The sequence below is a fragment of the Lissotriton vulgaris genome, chromosome 6 (genome assembly GCF_964263255.1).
Source record: "Lissotriton vulgaris chromosome 6, aLisVul1.2, whole genome shotgun sequence".
Lineage (NCBI taxonomy): Eukaryota > Metazoa > Chordata > Amphibia > Caudata > Salamandridae > Lissotriton > Lissotriton vulgaris.
In genome coordinates, this window is record NC_141694.1 from 1643860034 (window position 1) to 1643886269 (window position 26236).

A 26236-nucleotide genomic window follows, 5' to 3' on the forward strand; every position below is an offset into this window, starting at 1 on the left:
TTGTCTCAGGAAATCCGTCGCAATCTTAAATGCTCTCCGCTTCTGGAGCGTGGTCGCGGACAGGTCCTGGTACAACGCCACAGGATGGCCTCGGAATACAATCGACTGCTTCCTCCTCGCCTCGGCCATGATCCGCTCCTTCAGTGGATAGTTCGGCAGGAAAGCAAGAATGTCCGGGGGGGCCCTGTCGCTCGCCTCCGCGGCCCCACCTGATGGGCTCTGTCTATTCTGATGGGGAAGTCCTCAGATTCGCCCAGGACGTCACGGAATAACTCCTGCAGGTAGGCCATTATGCCAGTGTTCTCCTCTGTGGACGGCACTCCCCGAACCCTTACGTTGTTCCGCCGGGACCTGTTCTCTAAATCTTCATTATGCAGCTGTAGGTCAATGTGCTGATCTCTGAGGCGGAGCACTTCCTGCTGCAAGTGCGTGATCTCTTCATCCTGTCTCTGTGTTGAGCTTTCGACTGTGGCCACCCTCTCACCGAGGCCATCCACCTCTCTGCGTATCTCGCGCACCTCGCCAGCCACCTCCTGTTTTAGCGCCTGAAAGTCCTCTCTCAATGTCCCGAAAAGGGACTCCAGGAATGATCTGGTGACTGGGGGTTCTCCGCTGCCCCCCCTTGAGAGCTACTGGCACCTCCCGGTGGTGTTGAGGTCCTGTCTCCTTTTCCCTGGGATTTGCCAAGCATCTCCGGGAGTGTACGGCTACTCCCTTTGCCACCCTTCTGTCCGTCCATCAGTCCTGCGTTCTCGCAACACGCACGATGTGGATCGTAACACCGGTCAAGCCAATGCCAGGCCTGTAGTGTCAGAGTCTTTCCCCACAAGCCTCCTCTGTTCCTGATCGCCTCCAATGCTTGCAATAGCCAGGCCCGGGTCCGCAAGCCACCTGGATGGACAGCCAGGCAAGTGCACCACTGTACTAGCAGCCGTCGCCGCCACAGCCCGCTCCACTAGCACCTCTACTCCTCAAACAGGTGGTCTACCACAGCAGCCAACGCCGTGGGTTCGCAGCTGCCCAGGACCAGCTCGCTAGAGTCACAATGCCCACTGCGCCATTCGGAGAGACCCACCTCGCCTCCAGTGTCCGTCCCAGCAAGGGGAGCCCAACTCTGCCCAGCTGCTGCTCCCAGGGGCCACTTTGCCTCCCCAGCCGTGCCCCAAGGGCCAGGTGCCGCTGCGTCCGTAAGTCCACCCCGGTGCGGTACGCCGCCGAACCTTGCTCCTCACGGGGTCAATCCACAACACTCCTGGGCGCTCCGCACCATCACACGCTCTCCCAGCCCGCTCCTCACCTCCTCTGCTGAAATCGGGGGGGAACCCGCGTCCAGGGCAAAGCTCCGTCCCCGTCCGACCTCCACACTCTGGAATGCACTGCACCAGTCTTGAAGCGCTATCCGCAGGGCGCCAGGGCTCTTCCTTTCCGGAACTCGCTGCATTTCTTGTGCTGCCTTTCCGACGTTCGCGGCCTCAGGACACCGCCAGCTAGGCCGCAGCCGCGGCCTCAGGTAGTCTTTGGGGCGGGACCGGGACCGGGGCACCCCTCGTCACCGGAGTGCTGGTCAACGCTCCTCGGGTCCAAGCCCACCGATTCACTGGGTTGCCGGCGTGCCACCGCTCCCCCAGGGCCTCTCGCCGGGGCCTGACCCTCCGCTATCCCTGCTTCTTCAGTGTCCTGGGCCTCTGCTCTCCCTCGGCTTGGCCGCAGCCGCGGCCCCGCGTGGTCTCGGGGGCGGGTCCGGGCCGCACCGCGCCGCCAAGGGACAGGCCAGTCCACCTCGAGCTCGGGCAGTCGATTCCGCCAGGTCACCGATGTGCAGCCGCCCCCGCAGGACACGCTTCTCCGCTCTCTGGGTCAGCGCCACCCCAGTCGGACCCTCAATGCGGCTGCTCCGCCACTGCTGCCCGGGGCTCTAGCGGCCGGGGTTCCCGTTCTCGATGCCGTGGCCGGAGGGGGAACCGGAGCTCAACACAGCCTTGCCTGAAGGCTCCCTTGCCCGCGCCCGATCACCTGGGCCGGCAAGGGGGGAGAAAAGCGATATTTTAGGGCTCAGGGCCTAGGCGGGTGCGGGAGCTCGGGAGGAACACGTCCGTTCACTCCGCCATCTTGGCCACGCCCCGTTAGGTAACTATTAAAGGTTCCTCAATGTGCGTTGATCCCCCCTGCCCCCTCATGTGAAGGCTCTCCAATGGCTACCGGTCATTGAGATAATTCAGTTTATTGATTAACTTGACTATAGCACATCGAGCTTTTTTCAACACAGGCCAGAACTATCTGAGCGACCACAGCACTATATTGCAGGTCCTCTGGTTTAGACTCCGGAAGTGGGTGGGGTGTCATCTGGCAAACCGCCCTTGGAATCCGCTCCCTCTGCACATTCTGAAGATTATGTTTAAGAACCTATTCAGAAAATGACTCAAAACCTGGCTATGTAATCTGGCTTTTTGAGTCTGCTTCTCTGTGGTTGGGCAATGTGGCAGTTTTATTAGCGCTAGGATACTCTTCTGAGTAGCTGTAGTGCTTTATACATTGTTTGATTCATTGATCTTTCATGAAAAGCTCTGATTGCAAAATTAACACAGCACTTCTTTATGTGGTCTCTTGGAAAGTTTCAGATGAGAGAACCCTGGACTTGGAGGGTGAAGTTTTCTTGAGTGAGGAAGTCTTGTTTAATATCGCTAGAAGAACTACAACTCGGTCCGTTTTTTCCTTCTTTTCTAGAGCATTCAAAGCTTTACGTGGTGTATTGTCTAAAGCAGGGAGTTCCAACCCTTTGTGGGCAATGTGTAACATTCGTGTACCAATTCAAATGTTGTGCAACATCAGATCTACAACAGAACATAGCTGCATAATGTGCTCATTAAGTATAAATAATGCACAAATGTTAGCAGTAGGGAACAGTATTTTGAAGGACATTTATTGGCTTATTGTGTCTTCAAAACAGAATATTGTCCAGTGACAGTGACCATAATTTGATTGACTTGTAAAGACTATACAATACCACCGTTTTTTGGTGTTCTGTGCATGAAATATTAGAAATATAATGGCAAAATCCAAGTTCAAATTTGTAGGACGTAAGAAAAATTTACACCAAGGGCTTAGCACATTTGCAAACTTCCACAATGCCCATGTCCAGTAGCAGCCTCCACTGGTTTTAAAATTCGAAATAGAACGTAATCTACACTTATGAGACTAATGTCAAACGTAGTTTTGTCAGCTACATGTCATTAAATTTGAATTATGGGGGGGAAATACTCTGGTGTACTTTTCCACCACTTATCTAGATGCAACGTGCAAGGTGGACTGTGCTTCTACTGATGCCTTAAATATTATCTAGCATGAATATCATAGGCCCTTGGACAAACGGGTCTTTGTGCTTCTGCCATAAAATAATCAAGCAAACGAGAGTATGGGGAGTGGCTGGACGGAGCAGAACCGAACAGGACCGTCTATTCAGTGTTCCCTTCAAAAGAAGAGAAAAGCTTGCTCCTTAGCACTGATACAGACATGGTTGTCAGCATCATCTAGTGAGGAATGTTTTAAAGTGCTGAGGGCAACATGTTATACCTACATCCAGGTTTGGAGCACATGCCACAAAAGTTGCTATTGGTCAAGGGATTGCACGTTTATCAGAGCCTAGAGCATGAGAGTTAATATAGGACAGGGAATAAGTCTAAAAAGCGTAATCCTCATCTCCAGTCTTGAACGCAAATGTTCATGGTTATTGTGGCAGGAAGTTACAACTCTACTAAGTAGAGAGCGTACGCGCAAGGGTATTAGGCACTTCAAAAATGAAACCTGCTGATTTCCCATTGGGAAATCTGCTACAGCAGAGATTTGTAGGAACACTGCGATCCAATGGAGCATCATCTACCAATGGAACCTCATGATGATTTGGGGCTAAGGCTGTTTGTGGACGTTCATACCACAAAAGGCCAGAAAACTGGGTTTGGCAGACCTTGGACCTTTTACAATGTCCCACTATTCTTTGGGACATCTCGTTATATTGTAGATTCTAGTCGCCTGCGTCCTTGGTTTCAATTGTATGCATCTTGTGTCTTGCTTGATCACATCAAATCAGAATAATTATACTCCTGCCCTTTGCAGTAACAGACTAGTTATTTTGATGTTAAACTATCGTGGTTCATTTTTTATTTTAATTGTACTTATTACTAATCTCTCCACTTTTGACTTTACACAGTTACAGTTCTATCTAGTTCACACCAATGTGAACCTGATTTTGGGGCCCGAATAAAGACGACCTTTATGAAATTGTAATGATCAAATCCTAGATGTGAAAGAAAAACTTTAACAAGCAACTCACATTCCACATGTTGTACTAATCACCTCCTACATGTGGCATAGTTCTATCACTATATGTACACAGAAGATATCTCAAAATGGAAGATGCATGCAACTTTCACGCTCTCACAATTGGCAAATGTCCATATGTTAAGAGGATATTAAAAAATCTTAAAACAGATAAAATAATAAATAGGTCATACATCCAAAGTCTTATTCCGCACATATGCATTTACCCCTCCGAAGTTGAAACAATAAAAACTGTTTTGCTTGGGTGAATAGTGATGATAGAGCCCTGTGTAATACATTAGATGAAATACAAAACACTGATAAATTTAATAGAAACCAAAAGCCACAGAACAAGAGAAGATGTTTGCAATTAACGTCTTTAAATTTGAAAGAATGCAAAAGTGCGAAGGACATTTAAATCTATCTTTTTCCGGTAATATTAAAGAAACAGTGAATACAAATAACCACACAAAGGACTTTTCCATGGCACTTAATGATTTTGTCGAATTCCACGACATAGAGCTAAAGCGTTAAAAGATACATTTATTATTCTATCAATATCACTGTTTCGAGTACTTGGCATAGGGTGGGACGAGATAAAAGTTAAACCTATGCATGGGGTATTGGATGCTGGAAACAGTAATGTGTCATTCTAGGCAAAATAGGTTCAGGTCTCTATTGAGTTCTGTGTTAAGAACATATTATTGCTGCCGGGCTGCCCCAGCTTTAATGCTCAATTACACAAGATGTGCTCTTGAGGGTCATGGTGGGCGAGAAACCTTCAGGATTGGATATGCTAAACTGTTCTAGTTGACTTTCGGGATGGGACGGCTTGTGGTGCAATATCAGCTCATGTGAAAAGTTTTGCTGGGTCGACCGGTATCATTGGGTTAATTGAACGTTTTCCCTGCTAGCATGCAAACGCTACCAAGGCTTTCAATGAGCTTCTCTAAGCTACAAAGTCTCAAAGATGCTCTTGATGGAAAGGTGGATGGCAGGTTTCTTTGGTCTACATCCATGACAAAGCAAAGGGCATGGGTGAGTGGGATTTCCTGGTCCAGGTTTTAAACGGCAAGGTAAAGTGAATGATGTAATTGACAATGGGGCAGGGTACCAGTGGTTCACCTGTTGTGAAGCGCTTTGATACCCCCGGGTCCAGCTAGCGCTATACAAAACTTCTCAATAAATAATAATAATGAATAAATATTAACTGGACCAAATTCTCTCACACAATCAGACTGAGAAAGTACAATTGCTGATAAATAAGTTAATTATTATCTACAATCACCAGTGATCTTTAAAAGACACAAGAAAAGCCCTGTTCAACCTCGCAGCTCCGTAAAAGCTTTCAAGATTTAATTTAAAAAAAAGAACATAAGAGAAAATAATATTAAATAAATATTGTAGATTCTAGTCATCCATTCGATTTCAGTCTCTTCATGGACACCCTCAAGACCATGCAGACGTAAGTATTGAAGAATAAATACTTACCCATAACAGGGAAGCTCTGCTCCTATTCAATCATCAAAAACAATTTCTCACACTGGCTCAAAGAACTTGTAAACACATCCTTTACAGAGGAGAGGATGTATAGAAATTCGAAAGAGCGTAAAACCACTTCTGAAGAAACGAAAGGAACAACGTGATATCTTAGCGGTCTACAGATGGAGTATACCCACTTAGCACAATTTAGAGAAAGGAAGTCACAATACAGTTGCAGTGATACAAGGAAAAATCATCTATTCCTTGGCCATCAAACAGGATGCAGATCTATGAGAAAAAGGCTGTAACCAACACTATATTATTCAAGACACTCGAGCAGCACTCATCATGCAAGAACAAGTCCCTGGAAAAGATGAAATGGATCATAACATTCATTTAAACAGACAAATAAATGGCTGCAATCTAACGGTCAAAACCTTGCGGGGATCATTCTTTCCTTCACAACTGAATCAACTAATAATAATGATAATATTTCACATTATCAGGTGAATCCTCAGATAGAAAGCCACATGCAAACCTCCAATAGAATTAGCGTCACAGGTCTTCTAGACCACATCCAATACTTAATGGGGGTAGATCACAAACGAAATACTATTACTGACAGACTAGAAAGGTAAGCAATTGCTAGTCTGAACGGTAAGAGACCTAGGAGTAATTGGGTGTCTGAACCAACATTTATTTCCCCCAATTTAAAACTATGGTGAAAAGTGCCAATTTTCAACTGTAGGCCCTCTGCAGTAATGCCTGCCACTCTTCCAAAAAATACCAAGGGCCCGATGTATAAAGCAAATGTTTGGTTGCAAACGGCTAGATTCACAGTAATCGATAGCCGATTCGCAAATAGGGTTTGCGAGTCGGTATTAGGAAGGGCCGTGTTTTAGCCATCCCTTTCTAATACCGACTCGCAGTGATATGTGTGTATGACCGAAATGCTTCCGCAAAACATTCGCTATGTACTGCCAACTCCAAGTTGGTGGTAACCATTTTGCAAATGGGAAGGGGTTCTCAAGGGACCCCTTCCCCTTTGTGAATGTTGATAAAAACATTTTTTAAGAGCAGGCAGTGGTCCCATGGAGTAAAACCTACTGTGGAAAAATGAAAAGGAAATTATTTGCATTTTTGAAACCTATCCCGTTTTCCTTCAAGAAAAACGGGCTGCAATAAATAAAAATGCTTTATTATCACCTTCGACGCTCATGACGAGCTGAGCTCGTCATGAACAATGGGAAACTCAATAAACCAGCACAGGGGGGGAAAAGCCTTAGCAGCCATGGTGTTAAAAAGTAAATCACAGACATGGTGGTCTGCTGACCCCAGCAGACCACCATCCCTGTCAATTTAGCGACTGCCAATGGGTCGCAAACCGAGACCTACCTCATGAATATTAAGGAGGTAGGTCTATTTGCGACATACTGGGAATCGCAAAATGTGTCAAAGACACATTGGTACATGGGTGTCTGCGTTTGCCAAATAGTGAATAGCACAGATTTGCTATTTGGAAAATGCAAAGCCAAAACAATGTACATCTGGACCCAAGTGAAAAAGGTCATATCACTGGTCCTGGATGCCTGCAACGCAGTCCACATGGGCTTCCACTGAAGAAGCTCACTTAAAGGATTTCAGTGGAACAGGACTAAGAAGCAAGATTAGGCCTCAACTGGAAGAGACACAAACACAATAAACCAGCCCTAAAATCCATCAGTAGAAGCCCATGTAACTTGTTTTATAGCACCTGCAGCTCAGTCTTCTTTTTGTGTTTTAAAATCAGAAAATAGTTTAGATTCCCCCTTCTGCTTCTGGTTGTTTAGACTGCTCATGACCCCCTCTTTCAAGCTTCTTTCCTTCCGACTCCGGAAAAGAACGGGGAGAACTCATATCAGTGTACCGATGTGGTTCTCTAGCTTGTCCCCATCTCTGAGACAATCACCCTTGCTGGACTCCTGCCGTGGAAGAGGTCCAGCCTTTATTTTATTTCTCCACCAGCCTCTTCGCGGTCCTTGAAACTCTTTCTGTTTTTCAGACTGTGGCTGCGTTAGGTCTTTAAATGTGCCCTCTTTTTCGCTCATGCTCTTAATCTGTGGTTTCGATGCTTTTAAACCTTGGCTATCCCAGCCCACTGAAGTCTAATGTTCCAGCAATGATATTAGGTAAACTGCGTTCCCTGTCTTGGACTGGGGCTGTGCTATAAGCCTCGGGCATATGGCCAGCTGTGCCGCTTCACTGAAAATATGACCCAGAATAATGGAGGAAACTTGCAAAATTCACAATCGGTGTCATCCCTTAATCTAGGGCAAGTGCTGCTCCATATTCTGGCTAAACCTGCTGTTTAACAACTGGTAATACTCCTAGGGATGGCATCCCATGTGTGGGAGTATACAAGCATGTGAAAATATTTCACCATGTTGCACATTCCGCAATGGGTGGCAGTAGACCTAATGTCTAATTATCTTCAGGTGTGGTCTGCGGATACACTGCTTCTTACCGATTCGTTTTTTGCGCAATCCAGAAAATTAATTTTACATGAAAAAACGGCTTCTTACCCACGATTGCATTAACTGTGAGGAGTGATGACTCCCCTGCAGCCTGTCCTGCTGCAAGTGCAACATCTATTGGTTGAATTCCACTTAATGTTCTGTAGATATATTGTCTCAGTTTCCTGTAAATGTCAATTGCTTCATTTATTACTGCTACTACCTCTTGAACTGTGAGATTAGCTGGCGTTGGCTATGGTGTTAAACCTGTCAGTATCGGCCATGTAGGTTCGTCATTGATTAAGGGATCTAGCCTGACATGTCTGTGCTTGTGTGGAAGGCGTTTTCATGTTCCTTGTATGTTAATGATAATCTATAAGCCACTGGTGCTGCTGCTGAACTACACTCATGAAAATGAGTAGAGACTGCATCAACTGCTAGGAAAGTTACCCATAAACAAAATACTTCATTTGGTAGTCCTGCATTTGAACATACTATGAATGTCACATCACCCTCCTTGTTGGCTAAACCAAACGCGTGTACATGCTATTCAACAGCTTCCCTGTAATTCAGTCCAATCACCACTGCTGGTGTAACTGCCATTCCCAGGCACTCCACACCACTGGAGTCAAGCTAGCCGGGCTGATGAGGTGTTACCTCGAAACCGGTCCGGTCCTCGGATGCTTGATTTCGTTCTGGGAAGGACATGGCTTTTGTAGTTCGGACTGGACTGTTCCCATGGGGCACAGGGTCAGAGCTGATTTGCATATCGCCATTGTCTAACCCAGGGTGGTGTGGAGTTCAAAAAAACGATGGATTTGGGCCCAGATCTTTGGACTGGGGTGAATGTGTGACATTGATCCACATTCGGTCCATCACCTGTTTTGTTTGCAAATTCGCCATAAGTGCGCTGGGGATGCTCAGACGTGGGCCCCAGGCACTCCACACCACTGGAGTCAAGCTAGCCGGGCTGATGAGAGGTGTTACCTCGAAACCGGTCCGGTCCTCGGATGCTGGATTCCGTTCTGGGAAGGACATGGCTTTTGTAGTTCGGACTGGACTGTTCCCATGGGGCACAGGGTCAGAGCTGATTTGCATATCGCCATTGTCTAACCCAGGGTGGTGTGGAGTGCAAAAAAACGATGGATTTGGGCCCAGATCTTTGGACTGGGGTGAATGTGTGACATTGATCCACATTCGGTCCATCACCTGTTTTGTTTGCAAATGCGCCATAAGTGCGCTGGGGATGCTCAGACGTGGGTCCCAGGCACTCCACACCACTGGAGTCAAGCTAGCCGGGCTGATGAGAGGTGTTACCTCGAAACCGGTCCGGTCCTCGGATGCTTGATTCCGTTCTGGGAAGGACATGGCTTTTGTAGTTCGGACTGGACTGTTCCCATGGGGCACAGGGTCAGAGCTGATTTGCATATTGCCATTGTCTAACCCAGGGTGGTGTGGAGTGCAAAAAAACGATTGATTTGGGCCCAGATCTTTGGACTGGGGTGAATGTGTGACATTGATCCACATTCGGTCCATCACCTGTTTTGTTTACTGAGTCCCAAAGGGCATGAGTGTAACAGGCCAACAAACAGGAGGCATTGATCGATTGCTGGGCCAAACTGGCTGATGAGATTAGATGGTTTCTAAAGGTGTGCACTTTCGGTCTGCCGCATTCTAATTTGCGAACAGGACGCAGCAGATCGGGATGGTGCTGCCAAAGAATGTACTCTTGCTTATTTGATCATAGTCCTTAAACAGACATGTGAACCTTTGGCTGAGAAGGAACATACACAGCTCTTCAAATTACTAAATAGTTATTGAAAACAAATAAGTGGATCGTGGACAGCTGTTGGAAGGCATATGGAAGTACGCAACAAAACGTGAAGGACGTGACTAGCTGCTTAGCTTGCTCTGTACAAGGAATTGGATTTTTGATACACGAGTTGCGATGCCCTCAAGAAGCCCGTGTGTGTAGGGCATTGTTTATGAATAATCAAGTGTGATAAGAAGGGAAAAAAAAGGAATAATAAAATTACAAATTTGATTTATCAAAACTGAGAACCATGGATTAAATTGTATATTATTTGGATAATGGGCTGATACTTTAACCAAGTTGATTTGGCAGTGTGTTGCCTTTCATCCTGTTGAAATAATTGGTAGTGCTCCTAACACTTTTAAGGGCACCACCAGGATCGAAAAATATCAAAAGCCCTCACAGAGCATTACGGGGCACTCCCTGCTTAGGAGCAGAGAATAATAAATGAGCGACTCTGGCCGCTCATTTATTATTCCTTTCCCTTTTTAAAGTAAAATGTTTGGGTTGTCCCAGGTCCTACTAAGGCACCCAGAGGTTGCTGAATTTCTCGGGGCTGCAGAGGAAGCCCCAATACTCCCTCTGACCGACCAGCTCCTCAGCCTGCACTCATTGTGGAGTACGACTGGAGCCTGCAACATTTATTTTTATATGTGTACCAAGGTCCTACCAGTGGCCCCCAAAATTTTCAGAGCCACGGGGGGCAGATGGCTCCTTTGGTTCTGCTGGCTTCTCTGCCAGCACACAACTCAGGTACCAGCAAGAGCAGGCTTTGCTCCTCCTGGCTGGGAGCAGCTTTTCTGTCTGCTCCCTCCGCGCGTGGGGAAACCTATGTTCACTGCCTGCAAGAGCGTGGGCAGAGAGTTGAAGTTCTTCTTACCCGTGCTCTTCTAGGCAGGGACCAGCAGAGTCTGATTAAATGAGGTTTCCGGGACACCGTTGGTAGTTGGGAATTGAAGGATAGGGTCCCTGGGCTGTAGGATAGCTCGGATTGGGGAGTGCCACACCCTTCTGCCCCCCAAAATGCTTTGACTCTAGGGTATGGAGTGCCTGGGTCCCCAAGGTTCCTTATGGAGAGGGGCCCCCATGCCCACATTTCCAGAAAAGAAAAACAGCCCCCAGGAAATGCGGTCTCTAGGGCCCTTCCATGCCTACCACGCTCCTCCCCCCAAAAACGCTTAGGCCTTGAGGAAGGAAGTCTACGGGCCATTTTGTGGATTGGGAAGGGGGAGTGCACTTATCCCTCCCCGTAAACATGCCTCAGCCCTGGGGGATGCGGTGCCCAGGACCAAAAAATAGTTCTGGAGAGGGACCAGATGCTCCCCGCCCATTTAATATAAAATGGGCTGACCCGCCGGCCATGGCCCACCTCTGAGGGCTCAAAATAGAAAATGGTAGGAGACAGTTTTTTTCCATTTAGCTCTGGATCTGTGGTATTCCGCAGATCCACTGACACTGCAAAAAAAACAACCCAAGTAATTACCCCAAAAACCTGTGCTTTTTTTCTCTCCAGGACAGGGGACTGAGTGCCTGAGTATTAAAATGGCTTGTTAATGCTGTGGCAGGAATCAAATCTTAACTCGTGATCTGTCTGGTCTCCTGAGCCTCCGTGCCGTGAAATATACATAAGATTTGAACGATAATGTCTCAAAAACTACTGAACGGATTTACACCAATCACAAAATGCACACTGTCTTGCTCAAGATCTAGCTTTCTGCCAAATATGGTGTAATTTCATTCAGCTGGTTTGGCTGTAGCGATGGATCACCTGAAATTTCCATGTTTAAACTGAGGTGGATTTTTGGGGAAGTTTCAAAAAGATTTGTCAAACGCGCCAAATAAAAAAAACATTTCTTGTGGAAACGTGGGCCTGACTATACCCAACCAGCGGTGACCACCACTAGGTAATATATTAAGGTAACACCAGGTTTTACGGTGTTACTATTTGACTTTGATTGACCGCAGCTTAAAGGAAGTAAATTAATTGGCGCTCTTAGTATCACAGTACCACCTGCTTGTGAATATCACAATGCGTCTGCCATTTTTATGTGGTTTTTCTTTGAGGATATTTGTTATGCAATCTGTGCTAAGGATTTCACAGACGTGCTTGTGCTATTCTCAAGTTGTTGAGAGCGCACAGTGTAGCTCAGACATAGTGGAAACTGATCTAACAAGTGTGAAGTTGGTATTGATTTGCATCAAGTTTTCAATATGAACACCTTTTCATAGCGTTCTTTGTACATGCCTGTGGCTAAATGTATGTCGGGGGTTAGGAATTGAAGAACATCTTGAAGGTAAGGTGTGTGGACCTATATGAAGTGGAGGGGCAGCCTACATATAGCTATATAAGAGCCTTATGAAGAAACGGATAGTAATTGGAAAATACAAAAAATATCCAGATTGGGTGAAAGTCCAGGGAGTACAAGGTAAGCTGTCTGCTTAAAGACCGAGATCAAGGTGGCTGTAGGTTTTAACTTTTTTTGAATATTAAATAAAATGATGAGGATCAAATGGTTATTACTCTGATGAATTAAGAGTAGTCTGGTTCCAACTTTAATATGTGTATCCAGAAGATTTCAGCTTCCCAGGAGGATGGCTGTTTCCACATTTTGGGGTTGGGTAGGAAGGAGCTTTAGTGTATTGCTTTTATTGGACTATGCTTACCTTGGGCTTGCGCCTGTTCACCAAGTATGGATTGAACAGAGATTTTTGCCTTGGGCTTACATCACCCGATCAGTCACGGTAAGGTTTGTCAAAGGGTTGGTCAGCAGTACTGAAACAAAATTCAGCTGTTACTTTTTGACTCCCTCGGAATTCAGCTAGTTGCAGGTGGTGTGGCCACTGGATTACTTCTAACAATCTGCAAATGCGGGATCAGTAGGGATGGGGTAGAGGGCTCCCCCTCCGACCCATACCCTCATCATATCTTCAACAAAGCCGACATCATCATCGCCCCCCACCTCCGGAACGTCATTAACAGCTCCTTCACGCCAGCCACCTTCCCTGAAAGCGGGAAACACGCAGAAATCAACGCCCTTCTGAAGAAACCAACAACGGACCTCAAGAACTTCCGCCCCATCTCTCTCCTCCCCTTCCCAGCTAAAGTCATTGAGAAGACCGTCAATAAACAGCTGACTGCATTTCTCGAAGAAAACAACTCGCTCGACCCATCCCAGTCCAGTTTTCGACCCAACCACAGCACCGAGCCCGCCCTCATCGAGCCACCGATGACATCAGGACCCTGATGGACAACGGAGCGACAGACGCTTTCATCCTCCTGGACCTCTCAGCAGCCTTTGATACAATCTGCCACCGCACCCTAATAACCCGCCTCCACAACACTGGGATCCAAGGAAAGGGCCTGGACTGGATCACATTGTTCCTCTCCGACAGAACCCAGAGAGTCCGCCTCCCTCTCTTCCGCTCCGAGGCCACAAAGATAATCTGCGGCGTACCCCAGGGGTCCTCAGCCCAACCCTCTTCAATATCTACATGAGCCCCCTCGCCGCCATTGCAACCAAACACAACAGCAACATCATCTCCTACGCCGACGACACCCAACTGATACTCTCCCTCACCAAAGACCCTCTCACCGCCAAAGCCAACTTCCAGGACAGAATGAAAGATGTCGCAGAATGGATGAAGCACAGCCGTCTGAAGCTCAACTCGGACAAGACGGAGGTCCTCATCCTAGGACAATCCCCATCCGCCTGGGACGACTCCTGGTGGCCCACGACACTGGGCACCGCTCCGACACCCACGGACCACGCACGCAACCTGGGATTCATCCTGGACTCCTCTCTCACGATGACCAAGCAAGTCAACGCAGTCTCGTCCTCATGTTTTAACACCCTGCGCATGCTCCGAAAGATCTTCCGGTGGATCCCCACCGAAACCAGAAAGACAGTCACCCAGGCCCTCGTCACCAGCCGACCGGACTATGGGAACGCCCTATACGCAGGTACTACAGCCAAACTTCAGAAACGCCTCCAGCGCATACAGAACGCCTCCGCACGACTCATCCTCGACATCCTTCGCCACAGCCACATATCCGCCCACCTGAGAAACCTGCACTGGCTCCCCTTCAGCAAGAGGATTACGTTCAGGCTGATCACCCACGCACACAAAGCGCTCCACAACATGGGCCCCGAATACCTCAACAACCGCCTTTCGTTCTACACCCCCACCTGCCAGCTCCCCTCCACCAGCCTCGCCCTCGCCCCACGGATTCGCAGAACCACCACCGGAGGGAGATCGTTCTCCTACCTGGCAGCGAAGACATGGAACACTCTCCCTGCACACCTACGACTGACCCAGGACCATCTCACCTTCAGGAAACACCTCAAGACCTGGCTGTTCGAGCAGTAGCGGCCACCCCCTCCCCCTCCTCCTCCTCCTCCCTTCAGCGCCTTGAGACCCTCACGGGTGAGTAGCGTGCTATACAAATGTATTGATTGATTGATTGTAGTTAGTAGGGTAACTCTAGAATAATAAGATATCATTGGGGAAGCGCAAACAAAATGTCCAGAAGGTTTTCATTTGGAAGATGGTGTTCATTAGGAATGCAGGTGAGATGTCAAATGTAAGTTCTAATTTGGAGGATTCGTATTATAAAAGTGCATTTAAACTTGCAGTGTGTTATCTAAACGTAACCAAATTTTGACTGAGGCTTGTACATGGAATTTAAGGTTTTAACTAGGAACGTGGGTTATATTATGGAATGCAGGCTGTAAATTGAAATGCCGTAGGTCTCTTTTGTTTTGAAAGCGGATTGTACTTTAGAATAGGATTTATTGGGCTCCCCTAGGCAATTCAGCTGTCCTTCAAGACTGCTTTTAATAGACCATAAATTAGAATGCATACGTTTCATGGTCTTCATTAAGTTTCCATGGATATTAAATTACAAACAAACAGAGCTTTTGGGCTAAATAATGAGATGCTACAAGAGGTCTAATGAATTATGCTACCACATTAATTCTAAAAAAAGCCAAAGTGCTGTTTTACATGATAAAATCAGGAAGTTATAGAATAGAAAACCTTTTGATCACATACGTATATGCATTTAGAACTGTTGTCCTTCCCAGATAGTCCCGGTAGGTATGCAAGGTAGCAATGCTTTGTTTAGCAGGTAGCTTATATAAGCATTGTACCCTCTACCTTAGAATGGCAAATGAGTTTGTATTAACTTAAGGATATAGATGAGACAAAAAAAATCGAAATATAAAAGGCATGCATGATAATGCTTAAAATATAAAACGTTGTGAAAAATTGTATAACACAAATGATGGTAATAACACGTGCACACGCCAACCTTCTGGTAATTAAACATTAACTAATCACATTTATAAATAATTTTGAGTAGAATTAAATATATAAATATATAGGTCTTTTAAAATTGCTAATTTACATGCATACTTGTATTTCATCATAAATACCAGAAATACAGATGCTATACTCACACAGTTTTGAAATTGTACATATTGTGCTGCCAATGATACATGTTCGTATTGCAATAAACGAGGTAACTGTGATGATGAGAAGGAGACACATTTTGTAGTCTTCATGTTAACTACTGTCATTCTTCCTACTGGCTTAAAGTTTCTACACAAGCATCAACGTTTAAAGGTGTAGATACCGGAACGAACATGATAAAATGTGAATTTGAAGAAAATATTTAAAACAAAAAGGTTGTAGACAAGGAATGTTTATTGCAAACAAAAAAAGACAGACAATGATTGGAGGCACAGCCACATAAAGCTAGAAAGGTAAAACCAGCTTACATTCTGCCCTAATGGCAGCACAGTTTATGGGGACAGAAGGTCGTCGTGCTGCTTGCCGTAACCGCAGTGTATTTTTGCAGACCTGTCGTGCAAGTTTTGTTAAGTTTGTCGTATGAAGAAAGAAAGCCTGGCGGGCCTTTACTGCCGACTTTGGACTGCCAGTGTTCCGGATTGGCATCCCTTGGGTTGCCTGCCGTGACATATGGCCTCGAACGCGGGATTCCTGTAATAAAAACACAGTTGGTCATTTCAATAAAAGCAAATCAAATTTATACTACAACTTTCACTTTTTTCTAAACCAATTTTTGTGAGTATTTTTTAAAGATATGTATTTTATTATTGTCTTCTTAATAAATACAGTTGCATAGAATATTTGAAGGAAGAATATATAGGAAAGCATACTCGGGTCACCCCGGACTAGATTTCTTGCATTGTACCTGTAGCACTGGATGCTGTGTTCAAGAATATCAAAGGATACTGTAATTAACGGTGAAGCAAGGGAAAGGACAAAGCTGGAGGGTGGCTGTCCATGATGGGCGCCTCCCACATCCTGGTTGATGGGCGCCTATCAGGGAACGGGTTGGAGGACACTGAATGACAAGCATTTGCAATGCATCGGTCTCACCTTTGGGACCTTATATGTATTTAGCAGTGCAGCATATTAGCCTGGGTGCTGAAACATCTACTTTTGTTTAATATGGAGGGAAAGTAAGTCCCAAACTGCATGACACACCAGGTTTGGGAACACATGTAGAAAAATATTGCCTTTCAGCGGGGTGATATGGTCCAAAGCTCTGTTTTTAATATAAAAGCAGGGCCTTCGGTGGTCAGATCACTGAAAATTCCAGATTTGATTTTTTTTTAATCTATCGTGCTTTGGGGATAAGCCTGTCCGCTCGTGCCAAGCTACCAGGTGTTATCGAAAGTGTGTATCCCCTTACCCTAACTAGAAGCAGGGTCCTTACTTGGACAAAGGTACCTACCTCGGCCAACTAGAGATCCCCAGTTCTAACAGTGAGTGCTTAAACATGAACTGAGAAACACTCCTGCCCCGATGGAAATGCTATCAGTAAACTAACATGCAAGTCAGTGATCATGTGCACCCTATACGTGGGCTCAATTCTTATTACACATGCAGCAAACATTTAGTCTATTTCAACAAACAAAAAAGGTGTTGTACAGCAGAAATGCTGTACTCACATATTTGAAGATGCACTTATGTGAGAATGAAGAACAAAGTGACTGTAAAATAAAATATTTGCCAATGACCACACAATGAGAGATCGGTTCAAAGGTCAAGTAAATGACAGGTCGAGTATGCTAGATGTCCCCTCGTAATTAGGCGCAGGAAACGGGGTTCTTAACGTGGGCCTGGAACTTAATGAGGGGGCAGGACTAGGGCATTTGAAGAGGCAAGGGAGACAGGGAGGGCAATGTTTTCATCGCAAGTGTGTGAGGCATTATAGACATTTTCCTTCCTAAATAATAATCCAAAACGAATCTGACAGAGTGGGGTGGTCTGTAAAGACAGAGTGCATTTGTAAGTAATATTCCCTTTGTACGGTTCCAGTCCACACACGGTTGACTTCTGGCTGGAGTTTTCACACTCATCTATGGGCAGCGCCTTGAAACCTTGCTGGGTGAAGTCTGCCCTCAGTAAAAAAACAAAAAACTAAACATGCCCTCTTGCTGCACTCTTTTCCAGCTCCTCGAGGGCTGGCGCTGCCCGGCAGAGACACCATACCTGAATGCAATCGTGAGTGCCCGTGGCAGTAGGAGGTGACAAAACAAGGGCACTGCTGCTCGTGCCCCTGTACACCCGGTGGTTACCTAAACTTTGACTGTCCTCTGCGTCTCGTTGAGAAACACCCTAGTACCTGTTAAAACCCTGTGACCTCCAGTGCCCATACAGCATACACACTGCCCCATTGTGCCCACCATAGAGGCTGAATCACACTGCCAACCACCAGCTCGCTAACCAGATTTGTCCCATTCACACCTGTGTTTGTGCCAGGCCCGGCTCCAGGAATTTTTATTTGGGTGGGCCAAGGGTGCATTTGGGTGGGCCACTGCGGGCTCGATTTGTTACATATATTTCTGGGCAGGCCTCCTTCAGGGCCCTCCTTTGTCTCTTCTTAGTCTTGCAAGGCCCAGTAAAATGCACTCTTTTCCAAATCTTTTTCTAAATATTATCACTCTCAAAAAGTGTTTTTTCCATGTAATGTTCCTTTGATGGGAAGAGGAGGTTTCTGAGGTGGGAGTATCAGGCAAGTGACACTTCTCGAGCTCCCTCTGTGAGAGCCTTCCTGGAGAATCCCTCTTCGTTACTACCTACACCTGACCCCAGACTCTGCAACACACTCCCTTACAGGCTTGAATATCCACTACTCCTCTCCAGTGCACATTATGTCACAGCTGACCTTGGGCCCCAGCCCCATATTGGGCACCATTGGGCTCCACTTTCATTTTGCCCGGTAAAAATATTATAAAATCACCTTCAAACTTAAAACATTGAATATAGCAGTAAATGCAATTAGCACACTCTTTAAAGTATGCTCCACAGTAGCCCTTATGACCTGACTGCTAATTAAATAAACAAAAACAGAAAGGCCATGACAGGCCCGCCTTTATCGCTGATGCGAAAGTCTTATTTGGCGCCACACCAATAACCTCTTTCTCCTTAAATACCTTTACTACCACCTTCCCAAAGTGCCCCTCATCCCTCCATGACCCCCCTATTGACCTCCTCCAATTTCTTCACTGCCTCACACCACAAGTGCCCCTCATAGCCCCATAGCCCCTCCCCCTCATGACCGCCTCCTTGGAGACCAGTACCCCTTATCTCTCTGTAGCCCCTCTGTAGCCCCTCCCACTCATGACCTCATCAGCTGACTCACTCACTACCACCCTCCACCAGTGCCCCTCATCTCTCCCCCTCCACCCCATGACCTCTTCCTCGGATTCCCTCACTGCCACCCTCCACAAGTGCCCCTCATCTCTCCGTAGCAACTCCCCCTCATGACCTCCTCCTCGGACTCCCTCACTGCCACCCTCCAACAGTGCCCCTTATCGCTCCATAGCCCCTCCCACTACCCTCCAACAGTGCCCCTCATCGCTCCATAGCCCCTCCCACTACCTCCTCCTCAGATTCCCTCACTGCCCCCCTCCAACTGTGCCACTCATCTTTACGTAGCCCCTCTCTCATATGCATTTCATTTGTTGTATAGTGCTACTCATATCAGTGTTGTGTGTGTCAGTACTTTACACCAGACACACATTATACAGAGACAATGAATCATACAAGTATGTAAATCAGTCTATAGGGAATGGCACATAAACCAATGAGGATTACAAGGTGTAGGAATCACATGTCATCCATACTGGTGGGTGGGATATTTTAAGAGGGTTTGGTCTGGGGAAACAAAACCTTAGGATTTAAAGAGTATTCCATGGGCGTCAACTTTACTGATAAAAATTTATATCTGTCCAAACATACTCATTTTAGCAATATTAGAATAACAAAAGACTGGGGAAGTTCTAACTATATCACAAAACAAAAAACTGCGAAGTACTAACTATACCATTCATGTTTGTAGGCAGCTCTTAGATGACAGTTCATAGGTCACTGTCCTATGATACGATTGTAACTTCTGAACTGCAAGTAACACATGGGTCTCTGTGACAAACGCAGTAACCCACTGAGCTATCCAGATACAATACAGTTCATCTGCATTTAAAAACTACTAACAGACAATTGATTGCTCTCCAGAATGTTCATTAATCACCAGCAGAAGAAGTGGGGATGTATTACCATTTTTATGCGTACACTACCATTTCCATTAATCACCATTATTAACACAATGCCTATCGGGCTGCCGTATTAGCCACAGTGCTCCTGCCAATACAAATCGAGCCATCGCGCTCCACTCCTGGCGATTCCATACAATCCTGATGGAAGCCCCGGAATTGTTTTTAAAGAATGCCAATAGCCCAGCGGTGTCTCATCAATAACCCAGAACGAGGCAACCAGCGAGTAAACCGACATTAATGCGATAATAGGCATTGTGTTAATAATTGTTGAACAAAACAATAATGCTGATAATTCTTGTCCTGATGATGATGTCATAATTTAAAAAGGTATTGAAACGTCGTCGACAAAAAACCCCATATGCAATATGATGAATGCTATATTGTTTGATGCAATGGTATGGTTATGTTTAAGAGATTGAGTCTGTAGCACTGAACAATAGTATACAGACAGATTTTCGCTTTGCCTTTTTGGCCATTTCTTTGTTGTGGGTCACTGCTGTGCCCACTTGTTATCTTTGTCTTAAAACTCCCTCTATGAACTTGATCATTTAAAATAAAATTTGTGTCTGGCTGGACGAAGAAACATACTACTTATTAGGCGTGTGATTATTATTTTTTGCTATCCTGTCCACATATAGGGACCATTGTCTTTTGTAAATTGATACTGCCCAAGGTCCCTATGATATACCTTTTGGGTTCCCTTGTTCTTGTGAAAATATATTAAGATTAGCATGCCATTCATCCTTCTCTGTTACTTGTTCTATATCTTTATTGTTTTTTCTATAATTTTAGATAACTCCTCTATGATAAGCAGTATCAAGTCCAGAAAACATTTATTCAATGCATTCCATTTTTCTACAAAGCATTGATTATTCCTACACAGGGTAGGTTATCGCGATATGCGTAATCCCTTATGAATGCGTCTGGCCTTGGGAGCACAGGGGAGCACGGTATTGCACAGCTATTTGTTAATGATAGAAACTAAGGAAGGAAGTGGTTACACACCTGGAAGTTAGTCATACGGTGGAAACGAAATGAATGAATGATTCATGAAAACTGGAACATTTTGGTTATTAAGACAGATGCAATTAAAGTACAATAACATTTATTAATATTTAGTAAGAGTGGGGACTCCTTACAGTACCTGAAGTAGTGCTTAAGGGCACACATGTCGTTTTCTATTTGTGCATATGGTGTTTAACTTTGCATCACCCATAAGCAGAGGGTGATACCCACGAGCACACTAACCAGTGGAAATTTGATTAACCCTTTATAGCCTGGAATACATTGAAGAGTAAGCAGGTTCTCTTCTATTGTTTTCGTGTGGTTTCACATGCAAGCATCACACTACCTAGAATCATTAGCACATAAAACCTGACGTACTAGCTTTGTCAATGCCTATTCACTAGATCATTATTCAATGAGTGAATAATTTCCTTAATTAATACAAACCATTGCAGACACTGTACATATAATATAAACATAATAAAGAAGAGTTAAGCTGTCGGGAATCATTTTACAATCACAAATAGCCTATACATTTTTGCTGTGAATGCCCAATCCGGATTCCACTTTTATGCATTATTACACATATTAAATTGCAAAGTTAATCAGACACGTAGTCTCTTGATTAAAACACACTAACTAAAACCAAAGTGTGTTAAGGAGGTATACAGGAAACACAATACATGAAATTAAGGAATTTGTTGAATACCAATAATCAAATAGAAAGTTGACGTTTGTCCCGAATATAGCATATTGTTAGTCAGGCACACAACTATTAAAGAAAACAGAATCCATACACATTAGCAGTAAAAGTGATAGTTTTATCCACTACCACTTTCAAAAAAATTACTAGACCACTTGCATGCCTGTGCTATTTAAAACTGCGGCTTACAGCCTCAACGATTTTCTACCCAACTGTCAAGCACAGAAATATGGTTTTTAATAAAAGGTTGACTTTTTCCCCTAAAGCTACGTCAGCCACATAACATATGTGCCCCCTTTCAAATCCTGCAGTCTTCCCTATTTAGCCTAGTGAATCATTAGACCTGGCCAGTGACCTCCAACCACAGATCTTGACTGCATCACAGCAGTCAAGATCTGTGGGCATTTTACGTTACATGGCTTCCATGCTGTGATCACTCTAAGTTACATGGCTTCCATGCTGGCTTTGTACCCCGGTTAGGAGCACTGATAACTGGGGTATAGTTAAATGTACACTTATAGTATGAGACAGTCTTCTTATGTACTCCGTGCTCCTTTCTTTTTCCCGAACTGTTGGGCATGAACAAAGAAAAGAATAAAAGGAAGGGTAGAAAGAAAGAGAAGTGAGTGGGGTAAGGTTTGATGAGAGGGAGTTATGAAATGTACAATATCAAAAGAGAAAGGTGAAAGACAAAGGATATGAAACAGCAAAAATGAAAACAGAGCCGTAAGAGCTCCCTTCCTCCAAATCCTCAGTGGTGACATGTCAAACCAAACCATGTTGGCATGTTAGGACAATAATTCATCTTTAATAAGAAATCTGTAATTGCGCCCTAAAGATCCAATGATAGATTGCATATTGATCCGAAGCAAAACATGAAAGGTATTACAACTTGTATGTTTTAGTAGTAACAGAAACATCACAGTGCTGTTATCACATAGGCCTGTGGCAGCTGCATACTGACACAACCAGCCCTCTTTTTAGGTAGAGCCTCAGCGCGCATATGCTGTCTGCAAGACCTTCTGTCTTCAATACAAACTACTTTTTTCCCGCCTCCTGCTTGCCATAGGTTCAGCTCAGTAAATCTCTTCTAGGCTGTCTTCTAACTCGTTCACTCGGCCAGTACCTCACATTTGTTTAAGGCAGAGGAGTACCGGCCAAGTATAAGTTACTTGCGCATGCATGCTTATCTGACCACTGGGAGAACAAGCATCCTGGGACCGGTTTCTGGCTAATCAGCCAGGCTAGCTTGAATCCAGTGGCAAAGTGAGCAAGGGACCCACGTCTGGGCATACCCTGCAAGAAACCGGTCCCATGTACCGGTACCGGTTACCTCTGGCGCTGAGGAGTAGGCAAGATCTAACTTCCTTTAAGAGGGATCTCAAGACCCACCTCTTACCAAGAGCAATGTAGTGTATTACATCTGATGGAATGATATGGTCTCAGCGCCAGGATACCCTTTGGGTGGCAGTTGCGCTTAACAAGTATTTATACATACATACATACAGGATGCTTGTTTCCGGTCCAGGGAAGACATGGCTTGGCAGTTCGGGCTGGACTGTTCCCATGAGGCACAGGGTCAGACTGATTTGCATATGGCCAAGTCTGAACTGGGGTGGTGGAGTGAGCTAAAGAACGATGATGGATTAAACCCAGATCAGTTGACTGGGGGTGAGTGCTTGCAATGTTCAACACTCCGTCCATCACCCCCTCTGGTTTTGCTTTATGTTTCAGCATGGCACCCGATTTTCTGTTGTATGAGGTCTGCTTGTTCTTTTCGCCATCTCCTCGTAGCTTGCCAGTTTACTAATTTGTTTTTAATCCCAGGCGTGGCCTAGTGGTTGCGCGGTTGCCATGCCATCTCGTCACAGCTTGCTAGTTTATTTATTTGCTTTTAATCCCGGGCCTTGCCTAGTGCGTGCGCGGCTGTCATGCTCCCTACTGCTAGTTCTAGTCAGTCTCTTCCCCCCCACACCATGTCTGCCCAGGGATGGGGTGCCCGTGTACTCACATTTGCTGTATGTGGCAGGGGTGTTGTCGTGGCTGGTATCACAAGAGCGCACCATTTGTGCTGTGCCCAGCCAGCTGTCTGCGAAACTACACCGTCTGTTTCATGTGCTCCCACTGCCCTGCAACATTTTCAGTTGCTCAAAAATGCATGGATAAATAAAATGCGAAGTGATCCCAATAATAGTAAGCATTGTGGGGGTGGGCTTTTATTGCATAAGCGGGTATATCAAGCGCTGGGACACACCGTTGGTATCTCATGCATCATGAAAGCTGCGCTGCTGTCTCATAAGTCGGAGTGATGATAGAACATGTGGGAGTGGTGAGAGGAAGAGATAGTCTATAACAATTTCTACATCTTTGTTAAAAACATAAGAAATTTGTATTGAGAAACCATAATATTAAAGTTGTTGTGGTTTACTTCATTGGCCGCGTTATGGGGTTAAGGTACTTGCTGCTGATGTCTGTGTGTTCAGCAAGTGTCAGGGGAGGAGGGTGGGGGGGAAACTCTGGTTGTTAATGTGCTTGCAAGAGAAATTAGTGCACAAGCTGGTCACACGTTTGACAGAACATAAAATAGTGTCAGTGCGCCATCTGTAAAGCATGGAATGTAACATGCACATTACAGAACTGCATTTTCCTTGACATAGCTCAGTCGGTTAATGCTTTTATTTCAGACATTCATGTATTAAACAAGTTTCAATCCCGATCATATAGCTTAGTGAATAATACAGCATGTAACCTTCAAGGCATACATTTGAAATGTTGAAGAATCTTCCTCATTCTTTCATATTCTAAGGTAGTTAAATGTAATCCTCTGGGTAGTTATAACTACTTATAAGTACTATAAATATTGATTATTCTATTTTATATAAGGTGATCCTGTCTGAGTGTACAGGAGTAGGGCCGAGCCGAGTGACCGTCTGTGGCGCAGATGCTTCTGAGCATGCCATCCATCACCTTCATTTTTTTCTTACTGAGGCACCCTACGTTCAGGTATGCCCAGATGTAGGTGCTTACCATGCTGTGGTAATTATTCACTATGGTGAAGCGGCCATAACCATTCGGATTTCAGTGGACGACACTCAATGTAAAAGTCAGTTGGATAATGCAAAATACGGATCTGCTATTTTAGATCTCTGATGCACAAGATTAACTAGGAGTACACTGGACAGATTCCAGGAGACTCTTGCCAGACAGTCCAACTACACACCCGTGACAAGTCTACACATAGCGATGTTCATATGGTAGATCCTGCTAAATGGAAACCAGAAAGCCTGCGCTAACTGGAGATAATTGGGCTGTGGCAAGACCATTTGCTGTTAAACACCTCGAAATCAGCCCAGCTGTGATATGGTCTTCGTTTCTAGGAGATTAAAGACTGCATCTTGCACTGCACATCAGCTAAGTCACTTCAAAGTACTGGAAAAGAAAGAAAACAAGCATTTGCAATGCAATAGGTCTCACATTTGCGTGAGTGTAAGCTATTGACATTGTAAATGACAATGCCTTTAATTCATGTGTGGGTTTTAAAACAGATAAATAAAATACATTGTCATTTACAATACCAATAGCTTACTCTCTCGCAAATGCGAGACCTATTGCATGCCAATGTAATTTTGTCTTAGGCTAGGGACCAGCTAGTAATGACATTGTTATGAATTTACAGATGAATGGAAATACAACAATGTGCCATGAAATATTTCAGAAAAAAATGATCAATTTTGTCTTTCATGGACGGAAATTAAAACTAGCATGTGGGGGAACAAGTCTCATTCAATATCTTGTACCCTAGGGGCCGATTATGATTGCGGTTAATCCGCATCCTCCGGGCCGGCGGAAGCCACCGCCGGCCCGGAGGATGCGGATCAACCGCTGCGGACTGAAAAAAGACCCCCTGCCAGATAGGATGGGGGATCTTTTTTCCGTCCGCCGCTTTTCCGCCGCGGTCCGCGGAAAAGTTCTAACATGGCTGGCGGTGTGTATCAGACACCGCCAGACATATTAGGATGTCAGCGGTCCTATGCCTTTCCACGGCGGCATTTCCGCTGTGGAAAGGCATACAGACTTTTCTTTAGGGGCCCATTGCGGGCCCCCAGGGGTGAAGGGAGGGGGAGGTGCACATGGGGGGTACCTATGGTACCCCCCCTGCCTTTGCGTGCACGAATCGGCAGGCACCACGCGGTGCCTGCAGCTTCGTGCACGCAAAGGTAAACATGTTTTTTTTAACATTGCGGCGTGTGCTATTTCAAGCAGCACCCGTCGCAATGTTAAAAATACAGGATGTTAACGCCAGGGTGGCGGTCACATCCTAATTAGCACCGAGGGACCGCCGCAGCCCCTGCGGACGGTCCCTCCTCCTCTGGGGTGGCGGACGGACGCAGGTCCGTCCGCCATCCTAATAGGCCTCTAAGTTTCTTTCTAGTCCAGAGTACCGAGTGCAGGAGTAAAATATTCCCATAATTAGCATGTTGGAGACAGTAGGTCTTTTGGTTCACCGGTCTCTGCTGAGAGCACACTATCAGCACAACTTAATTACAGGAGCTGCATTCTCAGAACACAAATGCGTGCTGGGCAGTTGTGAGATGTAGAGGGAATGTTCTGACAGCCGCAGCACCCAAACGCAAGCATGACCTTTTGTTATTCACACTGCCAAGACAAAGGAAGCACAAAGGAGGGAAGGACCTTTCGACTAGGCCTTCCCCAAGACATGCTGGTAGCTCACTCCAAGGGTGTAAGGGGTGACAACAATTTTCTGACCTATGTGAGGATGATTCTCTTTCATGTGGAGAAAGTTGTACATTATCAGTATATGGTGACCCATAGGTTG

General features: G+C 45.5%; 1 protein-coding gene across 2 annotated transcripts in view; it reads right to left on the reverse strand.

Annotated features, from left to right (window-relative positions):
- LOC147709244 (metastasis-associated protein MTA3-like) overlaps positions 1-26236 on the reverse strand; it is a 790513-nt gene that overhangs the window by 328347 nt on the left and 435930 nt on the right. For both annotated transcript variants that reach the window (XM_086927807.1, XM_086927806.1), the window contains exon 14: positions 15882-16104. In XM_086927807.1, the coding sequence (XP_086783933.1) occupies positions 15882-16104 (223 nt within the window). The remainder of the gene's footprint in view (positions 1-15881; positions 16105-26236) is intronic.